This window comes from Pyrus communis, chromosome 15 (assembly GCF_041283825.1).
Source record: "Pyrus communis isolate YQ-2024b chromosome 15, ASM4128382v1, whole genome shotgun sequence".
Classification (NCBI taxonomy): domain Eukaryota; kingdom Viridiplantae; phylum Streptophyta; class Magnoliopsida; order Rosales; family Rosaceae; genus Pyrus; species Pyrus communis.
In genome coordinates this window covers 41,780,556-41,804,638 of record NC_142579.1, presented here as the reverse complement: position 1 = coordinate 41,804,638, position 24,083 = coordinate 41,780,556, and the positions used below count along the sequence as shown (strand labels likewise).

The following is a 24,083-nucleotide window of genomic DNA, read 5'->3' as shown; positions in this document are numbered from 1 at the left end:
TATATCAAAGTCCAAGTGCCTTGTTTGTCAAAGCTTGTTGCTTCCCTCCTTTCTCTATTTCTTTGTCCAATTTTATTGAGAGTGGAAAGTGAGAGGTGTGATAGAGTTTGTAAACTTATCACCCACATATTTTGGTATTGAGTTAGCAAACTCTTTAGAATACCAACAATTGGTATCAGAGCCAGAATACCATTCTAGCAAGTGCAGTAGCTATGGCGTCCAACTTAGTGCAACTCCAAGTTCCCACATTGAAGAAAGAAAATTATGAAAGATGGTGCATCCAATTCAAAGCATTGTTTGGATCACAGGAGCTATGGGAAGTTGTCAGTAGTGGGTATGTTGTACCCACTGCCGAGCAAGAAGCCGTATATACTATGGATCAAAGGAACACTCTCAAGGACTTACGAAAGAAGGACCAAAAGGCGTTGTATCTTCTATACCAGGGTTTGGAAGATTCAACGTTCGAGAAGGTTGCAGAAGCAACAACGAGCAAGCAAGTATGGGATACACTCAGTACAATCTACAAATGAGTAGATCGAGTTAAGAAAGTGAGGTTACAGTCACTTCGAGCAGATTTTGAAACTGCTCACATGAATGAAGGGGAGAGCATCTCCGACTATTACTCAAGGCTCATTGTGATAGTAAATCAGATGAGGAGAAATGGCGAGAGACTCGATGAAGTACGAGTTGTGGAGAAGATACTCCGTTCACTCACATCTAAGTTTGAGCATGTGGTGACTGCCATTGAGGAATCCAAGGATTTGGAGGTGATGAGCGCAGAGGAGCTACTAGGATCCCTCCTAGTTCACGAGCAACGCATTCAGAAGAATGCAAACCCCACAACGCTAGAGCAAGCTTTGGAGTCAAAGTTGAATATTGACAAACCAAATAGAGGTCGTGGGCAGTGGAACTCACGTCGTGGGAGTTCATTTAACCGTAGCCGAGGACGAGCTCGAGGAAGAGGTCGAGGCTATGCACAAAATCGAGGTCAGTCTCAAGAGTGGAGATCTACTCGAGGAAAGGCGCATATCCAATGTCACAATTGCAAGCAATATGGACATTATGCCAATGAATGTTCACATAAAAATGGTGAGCATGTCAACATGGCAGAATCAAGTGGAAATACTGATAAAGAACTTACAGTCTTGCTAGCACACCATGATTCCAGTAGCCAACAAGATGTTTGGTATTTGGACTCTGGTGCAAGCAATCACATGTGTGGAAAGAATGAGTTTTTTGCCGAACTCAAAGATGGGGCCTATGGATCTGTAAGTCTTGGTGACTCCTCAAAGTTGCCAGTTGAAGGCAAAGGGAAGATCAAGATCATCCAGAAGGATGGTAAAGAAGAATACATCTCCGATACCTACTACATACCAGGTATGAAGAGCAACATTCTGAGCATTGGTCAACTGCTCCAGAAAGGGTACATTATACATATGGAGAACATGCTTCTCACTCTCAGGAATGCAAGGAGAAAGCTTATTGCATGTGTTCGAATGTCAAAGAACCGGATGTTTCCGTTGAATTTGAACACAAAGATTGGAAGCTGCAACATCGGTGTAATGGAAGATAAGTCATGGAAATGGCATCTTCGATTTGGCCATCTTCATTTCAATGGCCTAAAGTTGCTATCAAGTGGAGGAATGGTTCGTGGTCTACCCCAAATTGAAGCCACACGCCAAGTATGTGAAGGTTGTGTGCTTAGCAAGCAAGCATGACTATCGTTCCCTGTTGGTGATACATGGAGAGCAAAGGCACCACTGCAGTTGGTGCACACAAATATATGTGGTCCATTGGATCTCATGTCTTATGGAGGTAATAGGTATTTTATTACCTTCATTGATGATTTCAGTAGAAAAACTTGGGTCTATTTTCTCAAGGAGAAGTCAGCTGCCCTAAAAAATTTCAAGGAGTTCAAGGCACTCACAGAGGCTGAAAGTAACCACAAGTTTGTGGCCGTGAGATCAGATAGAGGTGGAGAGTACACCTCCAATGCTTTCCAAGCATACTGTAAGGAGCAAGGAATTAGGCATCAACTTACTGTTGCCTATACCCCACAGCAAAATGGGATAGCCGAAAGAAAGAATCGAACCATCCTTGACATGACAAGGTCCATGCTTAAGGAGAAGAATTTGCCAAAAGAGTTATGGGTAGAAGCTGTAGCTTGTTCGATTTATTTGTTGAATCGATGTCCAACAAAGAGTGTTAAGAGGATGACACCACAAGAGGCTTGGAGTGGATACAAGCCGAATGTTACACACCTAAGAATTTTTGGGTGTGTTGCATATGCTCAAGTTCCAGAAGCCAAGAGGAGGAAACTTGATGATAGAGGTGAGAAATGTGTATTTGTGGGCTATAGTGAAGAGTCCAAGGCATACAAGCTCTACAACCCACTAACTGGCAAACTAGTGGTTAGTAAAGATGTCATCTTCAGTGAGGAAGAGACATGGAAGTGGAACAACAAAGAAGTCAGTAAAGAGAAGATCGTCTCCACTGATTTTGAAGAACCAGAAGTTGTACCACCTATTGAGCAACAGCCTGCTCAAACAATCACAACAACTCCAGTGCACAGAATTGCAAGGAGTGGTCCTACATCTAGTGAGGAAAGCAGCTTCTCAACTCCAGTGAGGTTAAGGAGTTTCACAGAGATTTATGGACAAGAAGAAGAAGAAACCAATTTTTTCTGCTTCTATGCAGACCATGAGCCTCTCTCATTCAATGAAGCTGTGGAAGAAGATTGTTGGAAGAAAGCCATGGAAGAAGAGATCCATGTCATCGAGAAGAATGACACTTGGGAGTTAACAAAGCTCCCACCAAATCAGAAAGCTATTGGTGTCAAGTGGGTTTACAAGATCAAACGCATTGCAGATGGAAGTGTGGATCGATACAAATCAAGGCTTGTAGCAAAGGGCTACAAACAGAAGTATGGAGTGGACTATGATAAAGTCTATGCTCCAGTTGCAAGACTTGACACGGTAAGATTACTAATCTCTCTTGCCGCTCAGCATAAATGGAAAATTTATCAATTAGATGTCAAGTCAGCCTTCCTTAATGGAGTTCTTGAGGAAGAAGTGTACGTGGAACAACCAGAAGGCTTCCAAGTACAAGGAAAAGAAGATAAGGTGTATCGTTTGAAGAAGGCTTTGTATGGCCTCAAGCAAGCACCACGAGCTTGGAACTCAAGGATTGACAACTACCTTCACCAAAATGGATTTCAGAAATGTCCATACGAGCATTCAGTTTACATGAAGAATGGTGCAAAAGGGGAGTTCTTAATTATTTGTCTCTATGTAGATGACTTGTTGTTTACAGGAAACAATGAAGCAATGTTCTGTGAGTTCAAGCAATCCATGTTCAGTGAATTCGAGATGACTGACAATGGATTAATGTCATACTTTCTTGGCATAGAGGTGAAGCAAGAAAGTGACGGTATCTACATCTCTCAACAAAAGTACATGAGAGATATATTGGAGAAATTCAATATGGACAAGTGTAATATTGTCAACACTCCAGTTGCAACTGGATTGAAGCTGTCCAAGGAAGGAAAAGGTGAGTTTGTAAACTCAACCGTGTACAAAAGCTTGGTTGGAAGCCTAAGGTACCTTACAATCACAAGACCTGATATAGTTTATGGTGTTGGACTCGTGAGTCGATACATGGAAACACCAAGGGAATCTCATTGGCTGGCCGCCAAGAGAATTTTGAGGTACATAAGAGATACTCTAAACTATGGTCTATTTTATAATTTTGGTGAAGATGCAAAATTATTTGGTTATTCAGATAGTGATTGGGGAGGTGACCAAGATGAAAGGAAAAGCACAACTAGCTATGTGTTTTTTCTAGGATCAACAGCTTTCTCATGGACTTCAAAGAAGCAATCAATTGTTGCTTTGTCATCGTGTGAAGCCGAGTACGTTGCTGTAGCCTCAACCGTGTGTGAGGCAATTTGGTTAAGAAATCTGTTGAAGTCAGTGTGTCATCCACAAATGGAATCGACTGTGATTCATGTGGATAACATCTCAGCTATCAAGCTTGCTAGGAATCCAGTCCAACATGGAAGGAGCAAGCACATCGATACCAGGTTCCATTTTCTGAGGGACCATGTGAAGCAAAAGACAATCGAACTTGTCTATTGTCACACCAAGGAACAAGTGGCTGACATATTCACAAAGCCACTGCCAGTTGAGCCATTCAAGTTGCTACGTGAAATGCTAGGCATAAAGGCGTTTTAATTTGAGGAGGTGTGTTGGAAAATCAAATCAAAACAGCCAAATGGTGATGAAAGACAGCAAGTGTGCTGCCATGTGATGTGCTAGCAGGAAGACAGCAGTGTACCTTCATGTGTTAGCCGAAAAGAAGGTATTACAACCTGCCATGATGCAATGCATGTGTATGCCAACTATCAAAGTTGCTGCATGTGTTTGAAAGGGTGTAAAGATGTGGAACACCATCATTCATTATATGTATTGTTGGATTGTTTATTTTTTCAGTTTTTGTATAAATAGGCCATCTTGCTAAGCCTTAGAGCATATCATCCAAATCCCATTTCCCATTCTCATTTTTAGCTTGTAAGCTATTGATTTTTGTAAACTCTCTTTTCATATATCAAAGTCCAAGTGCCTTGTTTGTCAAAGCTTGTTGCTTCCCTCCTTTCTCTATTTCTTTGTCCAATTTTATTGAGAGTGGAAAGTGAGAGGTGTGATAGAGTTTGTAAACTTATTACCCACATATTTTGGTATTGAGTTAGCAAACTCTTTAGAATACCAACATGATCGGCAACAATATCAAAGTGTTGTCCACTGACCTCTGCTACTTCGGAGACGGAAACGCATGCGATCGAGAAATTAAATCAAATTTGTTCTGGCATGATGTAAGAAGCAACTCAGATAACCGGCCACCATGATCACAGAGCTATTTGATCCACCTCGCCGACTCAATCTTGAAATTTCGAAGACAAAATGCAATATGCAGCGCAGTTTGATCCAAATCGCCGAATCGATCTTATTTCGTTTTAAGAGAGAGACGATCAGATCGGTTCAAAGAAGGCGGGAAAATTTATCGTTTTGGTTTCGGAAATAAGAACAATTGGCGCTATCCTTACGACCAGTCTGAAAATATGCACCGTCGATTTGATTGTTAGTTAATAGATAAAGCGATCGAGGCCGTGTGTCTTTGGCTTTGAAAATTTTAAATAAAGGATATCGAACAAAACGACAACGGTGTTTTTGTCGTATACTTTGTTTAAAAAGCGGAAAAATTGGAAATGGAGATGCGGGGTATCGATCCCCGTACCTCTCGCATGCTAAGCGAGCGCTCTACCATCTGAGCTACATCCCCGGTTGATAAATAGGGACGAATCAAATGTTTTTGGGAGCTAAGTGAAAAGTAGTTGGACTTATTTGAGCACATTAGTTTGGACCGAGAGGGCTAGGCCCAAATATATATGTTTTGTGTATGGCCCACTATCATCTTACCTGGCTATCATCACCACACATAGATTTAGTGTATCGAGAACATAGTCTAGTGCACAAGTGTCATAATACAAGGGATTGAAATTTTGTTTCAAGTATCCAATGACTTGTGTTAAGACATTTAATGCAGTGAATCGTGTTTCAACCACAGTGAAAAATCTCTCCCGCACACGGTCTCCCTAGCTAAGCCGTTTTAATATGATTGAACAACTTCGTTGATATTTTATGAGTTTATGGTATAATTTAAATGTAAATGCATATTTGTAATTTAATAAATTAATAAAAACACGTATAAATTACTTGCAATGAATATACGGTTCGCTTTCAATCGTTTAAGTCGTTCACAAGTCAAACTAACCGTACCACACTCGAACTTATCGGTTTTCTTACGTGCTACTCCTAATAAAAGACCTTTTCTGTTATCTACAGTAACGGCAATTCTATATATAGCATTCCTGCTGATTTTCACCCTAAACATTGACCAAATATAGGCCCCCAGCTTAGCCTATAAATAAAACACCATTTTCAATCCTGATTTTAAGTTCTAAATAAATAATTGTGTTTTCTTAACTATTTGCTTAGAGAAACTACAAAAAATCAAAAAAAAAACAACAAAACAAAAAATGGCAAAGATCGCTTTCGTGTTGATTTTCTCATTGGTGTTGCTTATTTCAATCCATGCGGTGTTGGGTGATGACAATTTCATGGAAACTGCCAAGGGTGCGGCCGAGAGCATGTCTGAATCTGCTTCGGATGCCTTTAAGGAAGCAAAGGAGACAACATCAACATGGGGTGATTGGTTTAAGGACAAATTCCAGTAAGTTATCGCATTATTTTTGTTTGTTTACTGTTTATATTTACATTATCAAATTTAATAGATTGATTATGTATTAACTCATGTTTAATTTCTAGTGATGTGGGTTTGGGATCGGACGACCATGATCACAGCTCAAAGACACCGGAATCAGGATAATCTGGTTGTCATAATTTTACGGTTGTAATTTCATTTTTTTTTTTTTTTCGTGGACCAAGATTTACCTCGTTTAATCTTATCGACGAGGTGGAATATCCGATGGTTTGTAGACGTTGGAATAAGAAATGCGGTCAATGGATATCTGATGCCTTTTGCCATTGTGGTAGACTTGTTCTAATGTCGTGAAATGGGTTGAGGCTACATATGTTAGATTTCTGTATATTCTTTGTAAAATAAGAGATTCAAGAATATGTTGTAATTAAATCATATGTATAAAATTTTTGCACCCAGCTTTGTTTTTAATGTAACCGATAATAATAAGATTGGTACCACTCTTAACCATTTCATTTACAAATTCTTTCGCTACGGGGCTCATTCCATTAAAAATTTGATTTGGAATTTCAAAGACATTGACAATCAATTGAGGTAATAGTATTCGCTCTAAGACTAAGAACGTGCGGAAATTTTTTTACTTCCAATCAATTATACTTGGTATACTAGACTATATTTCTCACACACTAAAATATCTCTCTCACATGTAACTCTTTTGAATGTATTTTAATGTCAATATTTTGAAGGATTACACATTTTGGGCATCAATCTCTAAACTCATAGGGGACTTGGACTTGTAGAAATCGATGGAAAGGTCCAATTAAGCCAGGTCAAGGTCAACATGCTAAAGTTTCAAGAAAATGTAGACTCATAGCGTACTCATGCCTTCGAGACTACGACCACAAAACAAAAACATGACATGAACATACTCATGTCGTGTTTTTATTTCTTCATTTTTTGTCAGAATACTCATGTCGAGTTACACACTTCATATCCTTCCCTTCAAAGCCTCATCACATGGAGAAAACCTTTTGGTAAAAATGGAGGGTTAAGCCAATTTTCACATGAGATGAAACTATCGTGAGATAAATCAGATTAAATGTAAAATTAGTGTGAGGCCAATCAAAGTATACAGACTCGTAGCATACGCACGTGAAGTTTTACTGTTTTACGCACTTCATTTTCCTTCCTTCAAAGTCTCAAATTTTATTATGTCATGGAGTATCTTATGCTCTAAGGTTTTTGACTCTTAGATACGATCTTTACAGTTGAAAACTCCGAAGTATAAGATATTCTAGAATAATATTACAAAATTTCTTCATCTAAAGGAGAGAAACTTTTGGTAAAGTTGACCGACTAGTGCAGCTTTCACATTATACAAAACCAAAGTGAGATCAAATCACATGAAATGAAATCAACGTGAGGTCAAGTAGAATCAAAATACGGAGATGTATCACATTTTTTTAAGAGGAGTCCCTGGCAGCCTTTATCCAACTTTTTCATCAAGGTCCATCACAATTCCTTGGCATGGCAAAACCAATACAAGACCTTCATAAAGAAGAAATTAAAGCTGAATAATAAAAGCAATAACAAAGTCCTCCCTTCACTACTGACAAACAATCATAATCATGCAAATATCTGATCTAGCTAAAGCTAGGAGCCTAAGCCTCTCTCATGTTTATACAAATCTCACTTAATTAACTCTCATAATCTTAATCACTACTCTTATTCCCCACTTAATCTTCAGCTGCCGCCGCTCCCTCCCCACCTTCTCCCTCCACATTGTCAAAAGACAGACCTGTAGCAATGGCATTAGTAGTAGCAGTGACGTCACCCTGCTTCTTAATGGTGTTTTTGTTGTTGTGCATCCAAACCCTAAGCACCTGCCTCTTCACTCCCACCTCCGCACAAAACCTCTCCACCTCCTCCTCATCCTGCTTCTGAATTCTCCACTCAACCCTCTCCGCAAACTCCATCATCCTCTCCTTCTGCTCCACCGTAAACTTTGTTCGAAACCGCTTCTTCGACAAAGCAAACGGCGGCACCGCTCCACCCTCAAAAGCATTCAGATCCTCGCTCGAACTCTCCGTCCCTCCTCCGCCGCTCCCGAACGCCACGTTCACCGGCTGGACAATCTGGGGCATCGAGTACTTCTGGTGGTGGTGATGATGATGGTGCAGAGCCGAGGAAGAAGGCAGTGGCGGCGGAAGTTGAAGTGGAGTCAGCATTATGCTCGACCTTCTCGACGCGGGACTGAAAGCAGCCGTCTCCCCGTCCACCTCCTTGCGGTGGAAGTTGCGGTGGCAGTCGCACGCCGCGCATTTCAAAGCCTCCAGCGTCCCCTCTTCGCCGCTCGGCATGAACTCTCCGCAGCCGTCGAACACATTACCACCAATGTTCGCCGCGTGGTTCTTGAGGCACTCTCTATACATAACAACTTTTCCCAAAGACTTGGGTCCACCACCACCACCACCACTGCCACTGAGTCCGGCTCCATGTGGGGCCACCGGGGTCCCGGATAGGGCACGATCCGGATCTGGGTCGCGGATCAACGGCTGCAACGGGAGAACAGCTGGGTTGTGGTTGTCTAGGGTTTGGTGCTGGTGATGAGGAGCAGTGGCAGAACCGTAACTTCCAGTGCCATTGTGAATCCCAAGTCTTCTCTTTTGCTGGTGATCTGCTGCTGGTGCTGCTGCCGCTGACGACGGCGACGACTCTTTGGTACTTAAATGAGCATAGCTTAGCGAGCCTGACGTCCTCATTTCGTTATCTTGAGCTCTAAAATCCATGGATTTTTTGATATTCTGTCACAAAAGCACACAATCTTCAATTATTTAATACCAAAAGCTGTCACAAAAGCATCATCGTCTCATTGATCTCAAACCAGTATCTGTGTGCTTTCTTGGGGTTCCAAGTCCTTCGGTTAATTAATCTCTGCTGTTCTAAAATAAACAAAAACAAAAACACAAAAGGGAAGAAAAATGTTTCAAATATATGACAAAATTAGAAGCTATATATATAGCTATGTAGCTAAAACTCTAAATGTATATCCATCCTGTTCCTAGTATGTATATTTATCGTCTCCAACTTAGTACTAAATATTAGGGTGCTAATCCAACCAAAACCTGGCCATGTCGTAATTTTCAACAGTTCTTGCCAAAAACACAGCTTATGGAGAGAGAGAGAGAGAGAGAGAGAGAGATGAAACACTCACAGCTTGTAAGAAAAAGAGAGATAGAAACAAACAGCGGCAACAGCATCTTTAGCATGACTGCTTGAACATCTCTATGGTTTTAGAGAGAGAGAGAGAGAGAGAGAGAGAGAGAGAGAGAGGGAGCTGGGAATGTGCTGGGTTTGAGCTGGGTCCGTTGAGATGTTGGTGCTTTTGTGCTTCTGTGCTTCCAACAAGAGACAGGTTGGTTGCTTGTGGTGAGGCCAGCGGGAAGGATAACAATCCAACTAAAGCAACTAGTATAGCAAGTAAAAATAGAGAGAGAGAAAGCAGAAAGAGAGAGAGAGAGAGGAGCGAGAGGGAGGAGGGGTGCGTAGTGTACTACACTGCTCACACTGGCTCTCTCTCTTTGCAAGTTTGCAGATTACAAAACAACCGACAACGTCATGTTCAGACCTCCCCACGCCCTGCCACAGTGGGGCCTAATCCTTACACCTCAACCCCTTCCCCTCTCTTCCATTATTGCCCCTTTTTTTTCCATTTCTTATCTCAACGCACTTCACCTCTCAAATGACCCAAAATTGCCCATTTCCAGCAACCCCTTGAAGGGACGTAAGCTTGGCTTTGATATTCGTCACTTTTTGCTTATTGTTTCCTTAATTAAACACATACTAAGAAGACTAATTAACTTTTACTTAATTAGGTTCAACACCATTGGTAGGCCACAAGGATTAGGATACTACTAATTCATTAGTCAAATCATGATTTGAGACTTTTGAGTTGTTGAATGCATGGCTTGAGCAAAGTTATACTTTGTAGTCTATGTAGTGCGAGTGTAAATTGGAATTTTGGGATGTTTAAATGTTAGCCCTTTTCAATTGTATAGATTATAATACAAACAACTTACTTATCTGAAACAATTATGGTGATCGATAAAGTAGCTCAAACGCGAATAGATCTTCACGTTTTAGCAATGAGACAAAAAATAGATTTGAAAACATACAAATAACTCAAACGATAAAAACACCAGGGATGTGCACTTCACGTGCTACATTTGTTGAAATTGTAAAGAAATTAAATCATTATTTCTTAAATGGAAACAATTAAAGCTTGTAGTTTACTAATCGTTGGAATTTAAGGACAAAGACTTAGTCTTGACCATTTTTTCCAAGACATAATTAACGTGCAGATAACAATGTGAGGATAAATTAGACATTAGATACATATACTATAGTGCATACAATTAACTTACATGAAACAATTGCAATCGAATGTGAGTTAAGTTCCATACAAATGTTATAATACGAACATTTAACTTACGTCAACAAATCATAGTGATCAAAAAAGGCAAAGCAAACGCCAATAAATCCTCTACGTTCGTTTCAATACAAACATCTGACTTAATTAAAGCAAACACGGTAATTGAAAAGATTGCTTAGATGTGAATAAATCTTCATTCACCTATTATAATACAAACAACTGACTTACTTAAAGCAATCATGATGATCGAAAAAGACAGCTAACACACATATAAATCTTTATTTGCCTGTTGTACAAACAAATAACTTACCTAAAGCAATCACAGTGATCAAGAGAAGGTAGCTCAAATGCGAATAAGTCTTCATACTCTCGTTACAATACAAACAAGTATAACGGACTAGTTACCTCAAGCAAACATGGTAATTGAAAAAGGAAACTTATATGTGAATAAATCTTCATACGCTCATTTATAAAGCAGACAATTAACTTACCTAAAATAATTACAATGATCGAAAAGACAACACAAACGCAAATAAATTTTCACATTCAATAGTAAATTAGATCATTACTACATAAGTTAAATTTAAATTGCAACCATACTCCATGTCTAACTAATTGTGTTACAATTAATAGGATTCCATGCAAGAATAACCAAACAGAGAGTGGGTGAAAGTGAAAAGTACTGTTAAAATGGTCCACAGTAGTGGTCTTGTCGTTTTCCCCTCTCTCTCTCTCCTGTCTCTCTTAATTTCAGACCGTCTCTCACTAGCTCTGTGAGTCTGATTCAGATTCATAAGCATCAAGGAGCTGAGGAATTAAAGGAGCTAACGTGCGGGCTTCTGCAACGCTCTGATCTGATACAACCACGCTTGCCCCAACCAAACCAAATAGCATTGCCTTTCCTTTTTCGGATGCAATCCACCGATTAGAAACAAGCATATCGGGGATCAAATTTTTTAAATCAAATAATATATTACCGATAAAAAAAATAAGTTCGTTAATCGATATTTAATAGCTATCTGCTTTTACTGTGCATCTGTTTTTTCATTTTTTTCTTTTCTTAAATCCAGCTTCCCACCAATTATATTCAAGTTTTTTTTCATTTCAAAAATTAATTTCAACCTTGAATTTAATGCACTTATATGTTTTAAGGAACAGAAATAATGGAGAAAATGTACACAGAATCTGTTCCTTCTACTTTTTTCTGCTCAGTGGTATGTTCCCTTCTTAATCAAACTAAGCAGTAAAAACAGTAACTTTACTATTATACAGTAAATTAAGCCACTATGAATGCACCTCCACAAATCTTATGTTTTTATAAGTATAAAGTCTTGAGCAAGATAATAACTAACTCATTGTGCGGTCTAATTGAAATCTTACATGTCTTAATGTAATGTATTTTTCTTTTTGACAAAAATACCCTTCGGGTTTGGGATAATTTTTTTAAATAAATTACTGACTCACATATTAATACATGTGTTGGACATAATTAATATGTAATAAATTCAAAATTCACGTATTATAATATAAATGTATATAATACCGCATCTGAACGTGACAATTGTACAAAGAGTTTTTTGGGATTCTGCATTTTGGATGACACATCTACTTCACTACCTGAGGATACCTAACCTCCATGGCTCACAAATTTAATGGGACGTTACTCAATTATGTTAGGCATGTCAGGAGTGTGATTATTTAAATACACACTGACAAAAGAAGATCCAATGAAAGCATACTGCAAGCAAGCATGACTCCATAAACTATAGCTCCATATCAATTTATCTGCAAGGTATTATACAGAATTTTAGGTTATAAATAACAGAACGTGAAAAACCAGATATGACATTTTAAAACTTAGTTCTTCATTCGCTTAAAGTTTAAAGAAGTTGAGCGACGGCCCACACCGAATATGAACCAAACTATCTCATGACATTTTTAATCTAAGTCACATAACGTTCTAATCAGCGAACATAATACTTGCAAGTTACTACAACCTCAGGTGGCAAAGAGGCAACACCAAGGTGCCAAACCTTCTCGTAGAGGTCAGCTTCATTAATTGACCGATGATTTTTGCAGTCAATTTCTCTTCTGCCTTTGCGCGCAAGAAGTGAGATTTAGGTTAAATTACAAAAGGAGTTAGCCATAATTATTTGGTATCGAAGTCGAATCTAAGACCTACATACAAATGGGTAGAAATACCACTTGACAGTGAGGGTAAGTGATGATAATCTCCAAGCTCGGGGAAGTGCATAAGAGATCAACGACGCCGTTTCGTGTTTCTCCACTGAATCACTGATCAAACAGGGAAGTGCATGAGACGTCGTTTCATGTTTCTCCACTGAATCACTGATCGATAGGTAAGAGGGGTCCTGTGCCTACAAAAAAAATGGCAACAGGTCCTACAAATGTGGGCCCAAAAGATTCAAAAAGACATACAAGGCGTAAAAGCCCAACTCGTCTACTCGAACGAAAGCTGTAAGATCTAGTTTTTCAACGGTTCTATAGGGTCTACGACCCACTATTTCTAATAATACTGTATTGTTGATATAACCACCGACCACTATCAACCTGGGTGATAGATAGGCCCAATTACAGATATTGTCCCGCTTGGGGTCCATGCAATTGATACTAAGATGTATTTTTCCAAAAGGGCATTTGGGTCCTAAAGTATTAACCCTTGATTAAGCTTATTTTATTTGTGGTGATAACTTATCTATTTTGTTAATCACTCAACACTACAGTTTTAATAATTTATCTTTCATTTGTAGGTAGAAGGTTTTAAATTCAATTGTATCCTAGTAAATGCCGTTTTTCGTCACTATGCTGCCTATGCATTCTAGTGAGCTCAATCCTCATCGACTCTTCACCCTCTAATAAGAAAACCTGCGGCCGCCACCTCTTCCCTTTGAGCCTGGTTGATAGGTGGCGGCCCTTCCCGTTTCCTCCTCCATCTCTTCCCCACATCCCCTTAAGTGTTGTTTTGCGCCATCTCTCCCACGATGGTAGCTTGCCCCAACTCTCCAAAGATGATGGCATGCCCCATTTCTCCGAAGATAGTGGTTTGCCACAACCCCTGATTATCTGTAGATGTAAGTATGAGTAATTTCTCCTCTTTTGGTTATTCTCCAAATTCCCCCTATTTCTTGTTATTATGCGCACCAAATTTCCATTAGCTCCAATTGAACCACAAATCCCTAACCCATACTACAAATCTAGTCCTCAAGACTTTCTTTTTGCAATCAAAATGCCCAAACAGCCAAACCGAGCTCTTATGTTTGCTACCCACCTCGAGAGCAGATCATCGCTTATTAATATGAAGGTCTGCGAAACCAAGACCTTCGTTTCCTCACAGAGCGTTGTCCCGTTTCTTTTTCTGATTTTGAATTCATGTCTTATTTGTCAGCGTTAGAAATGTGTTCCTGATGGTCCCTGGGCGATGAATATAATTGTGAGGGTTGGCTGCTCCAATTGAATGGTAGTTTTTTATAATGTTGTATGTTTGTGGTTTAACTTTTTTTATTATTTGCGGCTTCTAAAGTTGGTATATGGTAAGATCTAGGGGTAAACGATTGTTATTTTATGGTGCGAAATTACATGTGTGGGATGTTAGTCGCCTCTGGTTTATAGGCAGTTGCGACTTGTCACCATCACCTACACTTCTGCGGTTTTCTCTAGTAGCCACTATTGGGTGGGCCACTGTTGAGGTTTTTTTTTTTTTTTTGGGTTGAAGCCCTTGTGTTTCCTTTATTTATTATTTTTGTAAGTGCTACAAAGAAGAACCATTACTCGTGTTTTGTTTGTATACGCGAAGTTTTTTTTCTTTCTATATGTCATACTTTTCTAGGAATATGTAAAATGTACCTTGTCTATTTGAACTTTGTTTAATGAAGTTCTCTACGGTTGAACAAAAAAATAAATATAGTGGTATCCTAAAAATAAATATATTAGGACTTCTTTCATCACATAACACTAAATTTGTTTTTGAGTTTTCTTTATTACACTCAACGTCATATATTTACATGGCTATGGTAGGATTCCCAAAATGTATTTGTCAAACGGTAGAAATAGGGGTATATATAAGTATGATAAATATATATTATACCATAATATATATGTTACGCGATCTATATTGAATTGATGATATAGAAATGATAGAATCATTTATTCGTAAATACGGTAATACTTGTATCTTAATTAGTTAGAATTTTATAATAAAAAGGTATGTGCTGCGTTATTATTAAACAATGCCGCATAGTAAATTTATCATATTTTAATTCGTCGAGACCAAAATATAATGTGTGACTATTTCATTAAAACTATGAAGTAATTATTATTAGAAAATTCATCATCCTTATTCTAATTACATATAATTATTGGTTTAATTTATAGGATATGCTCTCACAGAAAAGATTGCAACGGGGGACGAATTGAAGCATTTGGTGAGAACGAAAGAAAGATCTCTTCTCTCTCTTCACCCACCGCCACTTTTCCCCACCCTTCCTCTCCTCCTCCTCCTCCTCCTCCTCCTCTGCCGCCACCTCTCCCCTCACTCTCACCAACTCCAGCCCCCAAACTTGGAACAGAGCCACAGTAATCCCCAAATCTCACCTCCATCAAAACTCCCATTTTCCCGCCAACCAGCTTATCTTTAGCTGCCCATCTCTGTATTTTACCCGACGTCGTTTTAGGCACACACCCACTTCTCACCAGAACCACCGTTCCAACTTCCACTCCCTCTTCCATAACCACACCGTGTCTCACTCCGTCACATATTTTCCTCAAAACTCCAATGTCTTTCTCCATTCTCTGCGTCTCCGCAACCACCACAACGGTGTTCGAAACCTCAAACGCCGCCAAACACCCACCTCTCAGAAATCCCGGGTTGCTGTTATACGCCGCCGTCTCTACGTAATGAGGGTGGATTTCCATCCCCACGTCGTCGTTTCGGAGTCTGATCACGTCTGCGCATCGGCCCGTCACGAAAAGATACCGATCTTCTCCTTTCACGACACCCCTATCGCCAGTTCGAAGAAATGGCCGACTCAACTTGTTCTTAAGTCTTCCGTAATAAACTTCACGAGTTAAATTTGGGTGGGCTAAGTAACCAGACGCATTGCTCGGAGACGAAACCCAAATCTCTCCTTCGATCCCATCCTCGACTGCTTCGTGTGTCTCTTCGTTTACTACCACAATGTTCATGTCCTCCAACTGGTCGTCATTTTCATAGAGCCTTGCGCTCGGCAGGAGCTTGTTGTGGGATGGCAATGGCGTGTCTGATCGCCACGCAGTCGAAACAAACGTGCAATTCTCTGCCAAGCCATATGATGGAGAAATTGACGACGGGTTTAATCCATAAGGCTTAAACACATCGACAAATTGCTTGACCGCGTCCTGGTAAATAGGCTCGTTGATAATGATAAGATTTTTCATACTCCATAGATTTATAGGTGAAGTTCCTTTGTCAACCCCTCCGCGTTTGACAACGAGCGGCAATGTGAACGACGGAACTGGAGTGCAAGTGGCGTTGAAGTTCGAAATAAGCTCAAGCCAAAGCCGTGGCCTGTTAACAAATGCGCCGGGCGATGTCAAGACACATGTGGCACCGGACACAATTGTTAGCAACAGAAACATGAGGCCGCAATCGTGGTACTGCGGCAGCCAGGACACAATCACGCTGTTCGGGTGAAGATCATAGGCCTTTCTCGCTGTCCTAACGTTATGTGCAGCTGATCCTGCCGTGACAAGCACCGGCTTTGGGATCCCAGTTGCACCTGAAGTGTATTGAACCAAATACAAGTCCTCTGCTCTGCAGCCTTTGTATGGTGATTGTTGTAACGTTGTATCTTTAGTTTTGATGTCGTCTATGGCGATCCATCGAAGATTTTGCAATCTTTGGACAAGATCTTTATCGGAGGATGGCAAAGATATGTAATGCTGAATTCTTGTGATGTAAGTAGAATGAGCTAGGGCAGCTTTAGGCTTTGTTTGGGAGAGGGCTCTTATAAGGTGATGGAAGTTTTGGTTAGTGAAAGAAGGGTCGGGCGGGGAAACGGGCACGCTTAAAAGGCCGGCTCGTTGGCACCCGAAAATGGTCTCAACGAGCTCAAGGCCTGGCGAGCATAGGATGACAACGGCGTCACCTCTTTGGAGTGGGGTGAGCAGTTGAGAAGCAATGCATTGCACTGAGTCATTCAGCTGGCCAAATGTTAGGGTTGAAGTGGCCTCATTGGCTGAGCCATCTTCGACCCAAACGAAGGCCGGCTTGGACCGGAAGGCAGGGAGGCTAGCCCATACCGAAAGGTAGAGATCCACCACAGGCTGGTCAGGATAGGAAGGGTCATAATTCTCATAGTCCATCATGGTGGCGTGTGTGTGTTTTGTGTTTTTTTGTTTTTGTTTTTTTTTTTTTTCAAGTGGCTTATACAATCACTTGAGTGCATTTTATAGTTTCAAAATAGGCTAAATTGCATTAATAGTCCTCACAATTTAAATGGATTTTCACTTTTAAGCATTAATATTTTTGTTATATTTTCAATTCTGAAGTTTCATGATATAGTGTGAGAGGTGTCCTACATTTAAGTGAGATGATGTACACAAACACAAACATAAAGAACATTGGACTAAAGTGAAAGTAGAATAAAACTAACACGACGAAAACATAAGAAAAAAACCACATAAACAAAAGCAAAATTTCGGATCAAATACAACTCTCCCTCCAAAATTGGCATAGAGATGTAGAGAAAAAGACATATGGCGTTGTCCATAGTGTATGAAACCAGAAAAAGAAAGGAGAGAATAAGAGATATTCGAGGAGAATATCCCACTCTCTAATCTAACAACTAGAAAAAGAAAGCGTCGCAGATCACCATTGTTGTGTTGATGTCGAAGTTTCATGTTTTCTAGTTATTGTCTTTGAAGTGTGTGCGCGGTATATTTTGCCGTCCTAAATTTTTTTATTGCACGAGGAGAGAATATACGTATATTTGTATGAACCTACCCTTTTGATTTCTTGCGTGACAGGTAAATCCCCAGAGGATTAGATTTGAAGTATGGGAGACATAATTAAAAAGCATGGACGATGGTGAAACATAATGTTTGTTTATTTAAGGTTTGCCGATTACTACAATGAGGAGGTTTGTTTTATTTTAATCCTCTGTTACTTTGTACGTGGAAGGAATGATGTGCACTTAGAGCAAGTTCAACCATTTTGGGAGGGCGAGGGTAAGGGCAAAATATTTGAATTATCCTTATTATCCACTTTGAGCAGTAATTATTTTTATGCAGTTCTATCCGTGTGAATATGGTAAGAACAATTACTATTCAAAAAAAAAAAAAACATATATATATATATATATTTAGAAATATTTTGTAGCTCTTTTTTTTATTTTTTATTTTTTATTTTTAAATAAAATGATTGTCTGATTCCAATAAATGATTTCAAATACAAGGCAAAAACATACCATTACAACAAGCATTATTAATTAAACTTAGGGGATAAAATCAGTGTGGCTCAGTCTGTTTTCTCTTGGAGTGTATGGATCTTCTGTGGAATGAAAAAACTGGTTGGGTAATTATAGAATTTTTTTTAAAATGTTTTCAAAATTTTTATTGCTGGATTAGTCTTGACCGTTGATTTCTAAATTTTTTAAAATCAGATGAGCCAAATTGTGCCACGTGACACAACAGAAAAATTTTCATTTTTTTACCGTTGACCGAGATACGTGGAAAAACGAGCCATCAGGCTCTGGGCTGCGCACACGGGGGTGCTGTCGCCACTGCCAGGGGGCTCAAGGCCCGCCCGACCATTACGGACCGTGTTCTACTTTGCCCTCTCAACTTCTAATTTGATCCACGAGCCACTTATATTTTTAACGATGTTATAAGTGGCATGATCGGCCTCTTACAACTGAGTTCAAACTATGCTTTATACAAAAAATTTGCCTCTACCGGTCGACGAAGCGAGATGCTTGTTGGGTACAAAGTTAACGACCAAGAGACTTTTTTCCACATCAGCCACAGCTTTACTTGGTACGAAACCAAACCTTCCAACATGCTCTTGTTCCTTGTTCCCAAATTCTTCTAACTTACAGCTCTACCATTTCTGACCTTTTGTTTTGAAGCTCCCATCATTGTTTTGAAGCTCATCTCTCTCTCTCTCTCTCTCTCTCCCCAACACATTAACTGCAGTGCAGATCGAAACACCACAAGGAGCATCACGCTTGGTGAAAGGAAAAAAAATGAGAAGGCGGCGTCGGGGTCACGAAATTCGGTAATTTTCTGGTTTCATGGGAGCAACATAGGTATTTTCAGGGAGCATGAGAGATGAGAACCTTGTTTATAAAAGCCTTGCGACCCTGCCCAATTTTTAACTAATGGGATATTAGCCCAAATGAACCATGGGATTGGGGCCTTTTGGGCATCATCACTACTTGAATTTCCGGCTCATTTGGGCGGAAAACATGAAGAGACTCAAAAGGGCAAGAAAAGCAATTCCTCCTAGTCACCGAAAATCGTTAGCATCATCCTCAAAGTTTTGAATGCAGGAATTAAACTGAAACATAGTGAATGCACCGGTACCTTAGCGTTGGCGATCAACCGGTAAGTGAGAAGCCGAATCCAGAAAATACACCTTACGGAAGCTGAATTATTGTCCTTCGAAATTTACTTGTGAACAAAAATGCACAGGGCTGTTTTAAGTACCAGGGCAAAATCCAAATCGGCCAAATTATGGTATCAGATCTTGAAACCACGCCCACACCGAGCGCCGGACTACATCCACAGGTGGTGGGTGCTTTCTATGTCTACTGAACCTTCGGGGGTAAAGTCGGTGAAGCATAGCATTCTATCAAGTCCTACAAGAGGTCTCGTCGCCCACTTAAAGTCGATGTTTTCTAAATTGAAGACAATAAAACTTGAGCACAGAGTTTTTATTCAATCCCAAAACATAATTACAGAATAGGGTTCAACACACTCTGATCCTTGGAAGGGCTTGAATGTCACATAGCTTTTAGCAGCAAATTTCCGCATGCGAACTATTCTTGCACTGCCCAAGCTGAGTTGAGAAAAGATGGCGGATGGACCGACAAATGTCTCAATTCCATTCCCGATCAAGGTGCCCAGGAACGGGCCTTGCATCACATGGCATGGAAAAGGATAGTTCACCATGAATGCATGCACCATTCCTTCCATAGAAAGTGAGAACAATTAAAACTCTTACATATATATATATATATATATACTTATTTCATCAAATAGCTAAATACAATGAAAACTGAACTATCTAAACCAATCCAGAGTTCATACTCAAAATAATAATTACAGAAATCAATGGTCACCGCAATCAAATAACAAGCAACCAAGAAAAACTGCAAATGTATGGTGCATCATGTAATATTGATTCACGAAAATCTACCACTACTACCCGCTGAACCAGATACAGGGCCAGTACGAAGAGATTTTCGCGGAAGACTAGAATATAAATAAAACAAGACCCACAAGCAATGGTAGACCAATAGTTCTTACTATCGTGGATGGTCCTCAAAGATTATATCGACCCAAAAAACTCTTAAGGGTTCTCAGTCTCTAAGAAATTTCTTCACAACAAACCAACAGTAACAAAAACTGAAGAACCACAAAACTAATACCATTTCTTGGTCAAAATCATAAAAACATCAACAACAGAGAAGAATTAAAAAGACCTGCTGACAAAAGTGATGGCTTTACCTTGTTCTACTATACACATTTACATCTGAGAAAAGTACAAGCATGTTTCATAATCCTTAGCTCGGGAAGAATACCAAGCAACTAAGCTGACGTGAATAAATTGGGAAACAACCTATGTATGCTCTTTGAGGGTTCTAATGAAGAAAAATATCTAATACACTAAGAAGATGAAATGCTTTGGGTCTCACCAAGGAAAGGTTTAAGGTGTAAAGAAACGAAAACTGAAGAACACACACTGACAGATTTCTATGGCAAAAAAATTCCAAATAACTTTCGCAGTTTGGATAAATGCCAAAGCGTTGAAATGGAAATACTTAAAGTTGTGAAATTCAAGCGTTGCCATGGAAGAGGTAGAAAGAAAAAGTTGCTGGTTGTGGTCCAAATGAAAGAGTACCAATTTATTTCTTTAGTTTAACATGATGCAAGAACCCATGGAGGAGAGAGGGTGCACAGGGAGTTCAGTAACAGAAGAAGAAAGCAATGTAGTCAGTTTACATCACCACATGTTATAAAACCTATGTCTGCCATTTAAATCCAAAAGAAAGAGTGCTTATTATCTTCTTACATTTAGCATGATGTACTAGGACATGTCTCCTTGTGTTTCAGTGGAAGAAGGTAAATTTGACCTAAAGGTAAATTTCACATAACATGTTGACACAGTTCTTTTAACAAAGGTAGAAGTGGCCAAATCTCCTTTCTCTTGTCCATTACGCCAACAAACAGACACACGTTGTAACGTTAACTAATTGCCCTTAGCTCTAGGTCGTTTGTCAGTCCAAAAACCATGGAGGGAACATGAGAGATGAGTGTCGATAGTATATAGAATCTTAGAAGTTCCACTTACTTTGCGTTATGAAAATGTTATAAGCACATAACAAAATAGGCAACGTATAACAAAGTAGTAGGGAAGCACAACTTCAACAATAGCTAAACTCTACGAGTGAACACAAAATTACAAGGAATAAAAAGTTGATGTAAAAAAACATGCTTCAGCAACGAACATGCAGTGTTACGCTCCAACAGAGTACGACATAATTCAGAGAAAGTGAAGCACAACTTCAACAATTGTAAATTGTAATATTCTCAAGCAAACTCGGTAATCTTCCGATAGGTACAAAACCCGGCATTTCGAGTGAACACTCCTAAAATACACTCACTATGCACAAGTATCAAGCAAATGGATTTATTTGGGGATTAATTAAAGTGAAAGGGATTAAAATTTATACCCAATGTTAATAAGACTGCTGAGGGAATCCATAAGCTGCTGTTGCTGGGGATGCTGCGAGTGCTGCTGCTGCTGCTGTTGCGGCTGCTGCTGCTGAAGCTGCTGTGATCGCAGACAAACACCGGCTGCCACAGCCGCTGCACTGGAAGGAGCCCCATTTGACTCGGAAAATCTCCACATATACATCGTCGCTACCGACCGGTAAGGCCGCCACTTTTCGCACAGCTGCTCCATCTGCGACGGCCGAGGCAACTCCTCGAGATTGTACAGAAGCTGAACACCTTTTCGGATTCCGAGGTCGTTGATCGGAAGCACGTCGGGCCTGTGCAGCGAGTTAATCATGAACATGTGCACAGACCAAGACCCGATCCCGTTGACCATCGTCAGCATTGTGAACAAAGACTTGTCGTCCATATTTACAATCGCCGAGTCCGACAGAATGCCGTTCTGGTACTTCCGCGCCAAGTCGTGGAGGTAACTCGCCTTCCGGCCCGAAATTCCGATTTGCCGGAGCTGCTGTGGCGTCTGGGCGAGCACGGTGTCGGGTACTACGCAAGCCTCCCCGCCGCACAGAGCGATGAAGCGCGTGTAGATCGACGTGCCAGCCTTGTATGCGAGTTGCTGGTAGAGAATGCTGCGGGTTAGGGCGAGGAAGGGTGTGTGGAAGTTGTCGAAGGTCGGCCGCGGGTGGCGGTCGATCAACGGAGCTAGGAGCGGATCGGCGTTTCGAAGATAGCGAATCGCCGTCTCGATCTCTCCCTCGCAGGACAGCGGCCGCGCTACGATTTTGGGCGCCGCAACGGTGCGCTGCGTGACGGTTTTGATCTTGGAGGCCTTGGTGGCGGCGACGGGTTTGGGGGTTTCGGATATGGCGACGATTTGATGGGAGGAATTGGGGTCGGCGGTGTCGGGCGAGAGCTTCCGGATCTTTCGGGGGCGGAACGGGATTTTGGAAGGGGGGGAAGAGGTCTTGGACGGAGCATTGCTCAGTTCGGTGGGTGTGGGGCCGACTTGAGCGATTGTGGTGTCGTCGATGGAGTCATGCTGCGGCGGCGGCTGAGCCGGAGTCGGAGTCTGGGGCTGGTCTTGGGCTTGGGTTTGGACCTGGGTTTGCTCGCCCATATGTGGTGAGTGTGTTTCAAAATCAATGGATGGGTTGACTGAGAATACGTACGACGGTGGCTGCGTCGGTGTCGGCGGAGGTGGCGGAGTGCGCGGTGGTTCAGTCGGAGGATGGAATTGGAGACGTCGAAAATTGGGAGTGTTTGTGTGTAGAGAGAGAAGGGAATGTAGTTTAAGAATTGACGGTAACGAGTTTCCGAACGAGTTTAAGCGAGAAACTCAGAAGTCTTAACTCAGTCGGATTTGTATTCTTATGTTTTTATTTCTCCTCTCTCTCTCACCGCGAATCCGAGAGTCCTTTAAGAAAGCAACAGGTGGCGTCCGTTTTCTCTTCCGACAAGCAAAAAGTTCATCTCTATAATAATAAGGATAAATTGCAGCAATGAACCTTGTAGTTTACTCAGTTTTTGCTTTCGTCCTTATAATTATGTTGTTTTACTTTTGTCATTGTAGATTAGTTCCATTTTCACTATTAGCCCAACACATTAACTTCATCTTGTCTTCTTATTTATACATATTGGTTATGGTGGAGCATGAGTGGTGTGTTCCCCGTCCGACGTAGTTATTATGATCATGCGTAAGACAATCTCTCAATTTCGAATGTTCATGGGATGACATGTGTTTTGAAGATCTAGGCCCTCTCTAAATCAAAAGGCATGTTCGCATCATGATCATAAGTTTTTTAGTCATAGACTGTAATAATCAATAGTATATGTTTATTAGAATTACGAAGTCTTTTCCTATGTTTTGTGCAAAATAAAATCCAAGTCATATTCAACCACGTATAGAGATTGGTGGGTATCTTGGTCCAAAATCCGATGTAGATAAAGTATACGTGAATAAAAATAGATGCTGGAGTTAACGGATTGGACCAATAGTCGAAATGAAACCAAACTATGAGGACAAATATGAAATAAAATAACCTACAGGGATAAAAGTGAAATATAACTATGCTACAAGGTGGATTTCTGCAATTTAACCAAATGAAAAAGTTAATAAATAAAGAAATCCAATTAGGGCTTTGGTGTGCGACGCTCCTCTGAGCGCGTGTTGCACGTAAGTAATCATTGTGCTCTTGCAAAATTGCAGTACAAATTGATTGGTCTTTTTATTATATTTTATTAAACATGCCTAATTCGATTTTACCTTGCTCGTTCATAGAGTAGTATTTAGTACCTCTAAGAGGAAAGCGATCCTCCGGATCCCTTCTTTTTAATTATTAAATCAAGAAATTTGTGTTATTGAAATTTGATACAATGACTATAAATAAGGATTATTCAGATCCCTTCTTTTTAATCATTA

At 40.3% G+C, this 24,083-nt stretch overlaps 2 protein-coding genes, 1 long non-coding RNA gene and 1 other non-coding gene across 5 annotated transcripts; 1 reads left to right on the top strand and 3 right to left on the bottom strand.

Moving 5' to 3' along the window:
* Positions 1-5,264: 5,264 nt before the first annotated feature.
* Positions 5,265-5,337, bottom strand: TRNAA-AGC (transfer RNA alanine (anticodon AGC)). Its single transcript has one exon. It is a non-coding gene; the product is annotated as a tRNA-Ala (tRNA).
* Positions 5,338-6,010: 673 nt separating this feature from the next.
* Positions 6,011-6,791, top strand: LOC148691027 (uncharacterized). Its single transcript, XR_015957273.1, has 2 exons — positions 6,011-6,288; positions 6,384-6,791. It is a non-coding gene; the product is annotated as an uncharacterized LOC148691027 (long non-coding RNA).
* Positions 6,792-7,706: 915 nt separating this feature from the next.
* LOC137718786 (zinc-finger homeodomain protein 2) lies at positions 7,707-9,852 on the bottom strand. Of its 2 annotated transcripts, XM_088686839.1 has the most exons (3): positions 9,491-9,852; positions 9,161-9,218; positions 7,707-9,080 (listed from the first exon to the last, which is right to left on the bottom strand). In XM_088686839.1, exon 3 carries the CDS (start codon positions 9,063-9,065, stop codon positions 8,013-8,015), a length of 1,053 nt encoding a protein of 350 aa, XP_088542965.1. In that variant the 5' UTR covers positions 9,066-9,080; positions 9,161-9,218; positions 9,491-9,852; the 3' UTR covers positions 7,707-8,012. The 2 variants fall into 2 exon arrangements, with proteins under 2 accessions (XP_088542965.1, XP_068314423.1); XM_068458322.2 differs by lacking the exon at positions 9,161-9,218 and having other exon boundaries at positions 9,491-9,850.
* Positions 9,853-19,586: 9,734 nt separating this feature from the next.
* On the bottom strand, positions 19,587-23,174 carry LOC137736534 (uncharacterized). Its single transcript, XM_068475790.2, has 2 exons — positions 21,661-23,174; positions 19,587-19,893 (listed from the first exon to the last, which is right to left on the bottom strand). The coding sequence occupies exons 1-2, from the start codon at positions 22,779-22,781 to the stop codon at positions 19,803-19,805; spliced, it is 1,212 nt and encodes a 403-aa protein (XP_068331891.1). The 5' UTR covers positions 22,782-23,174; the 3' UTR covers positions 19,587-19,802.
* Positions 23,175-24,083: the final 909 nt, after the last annotated feature.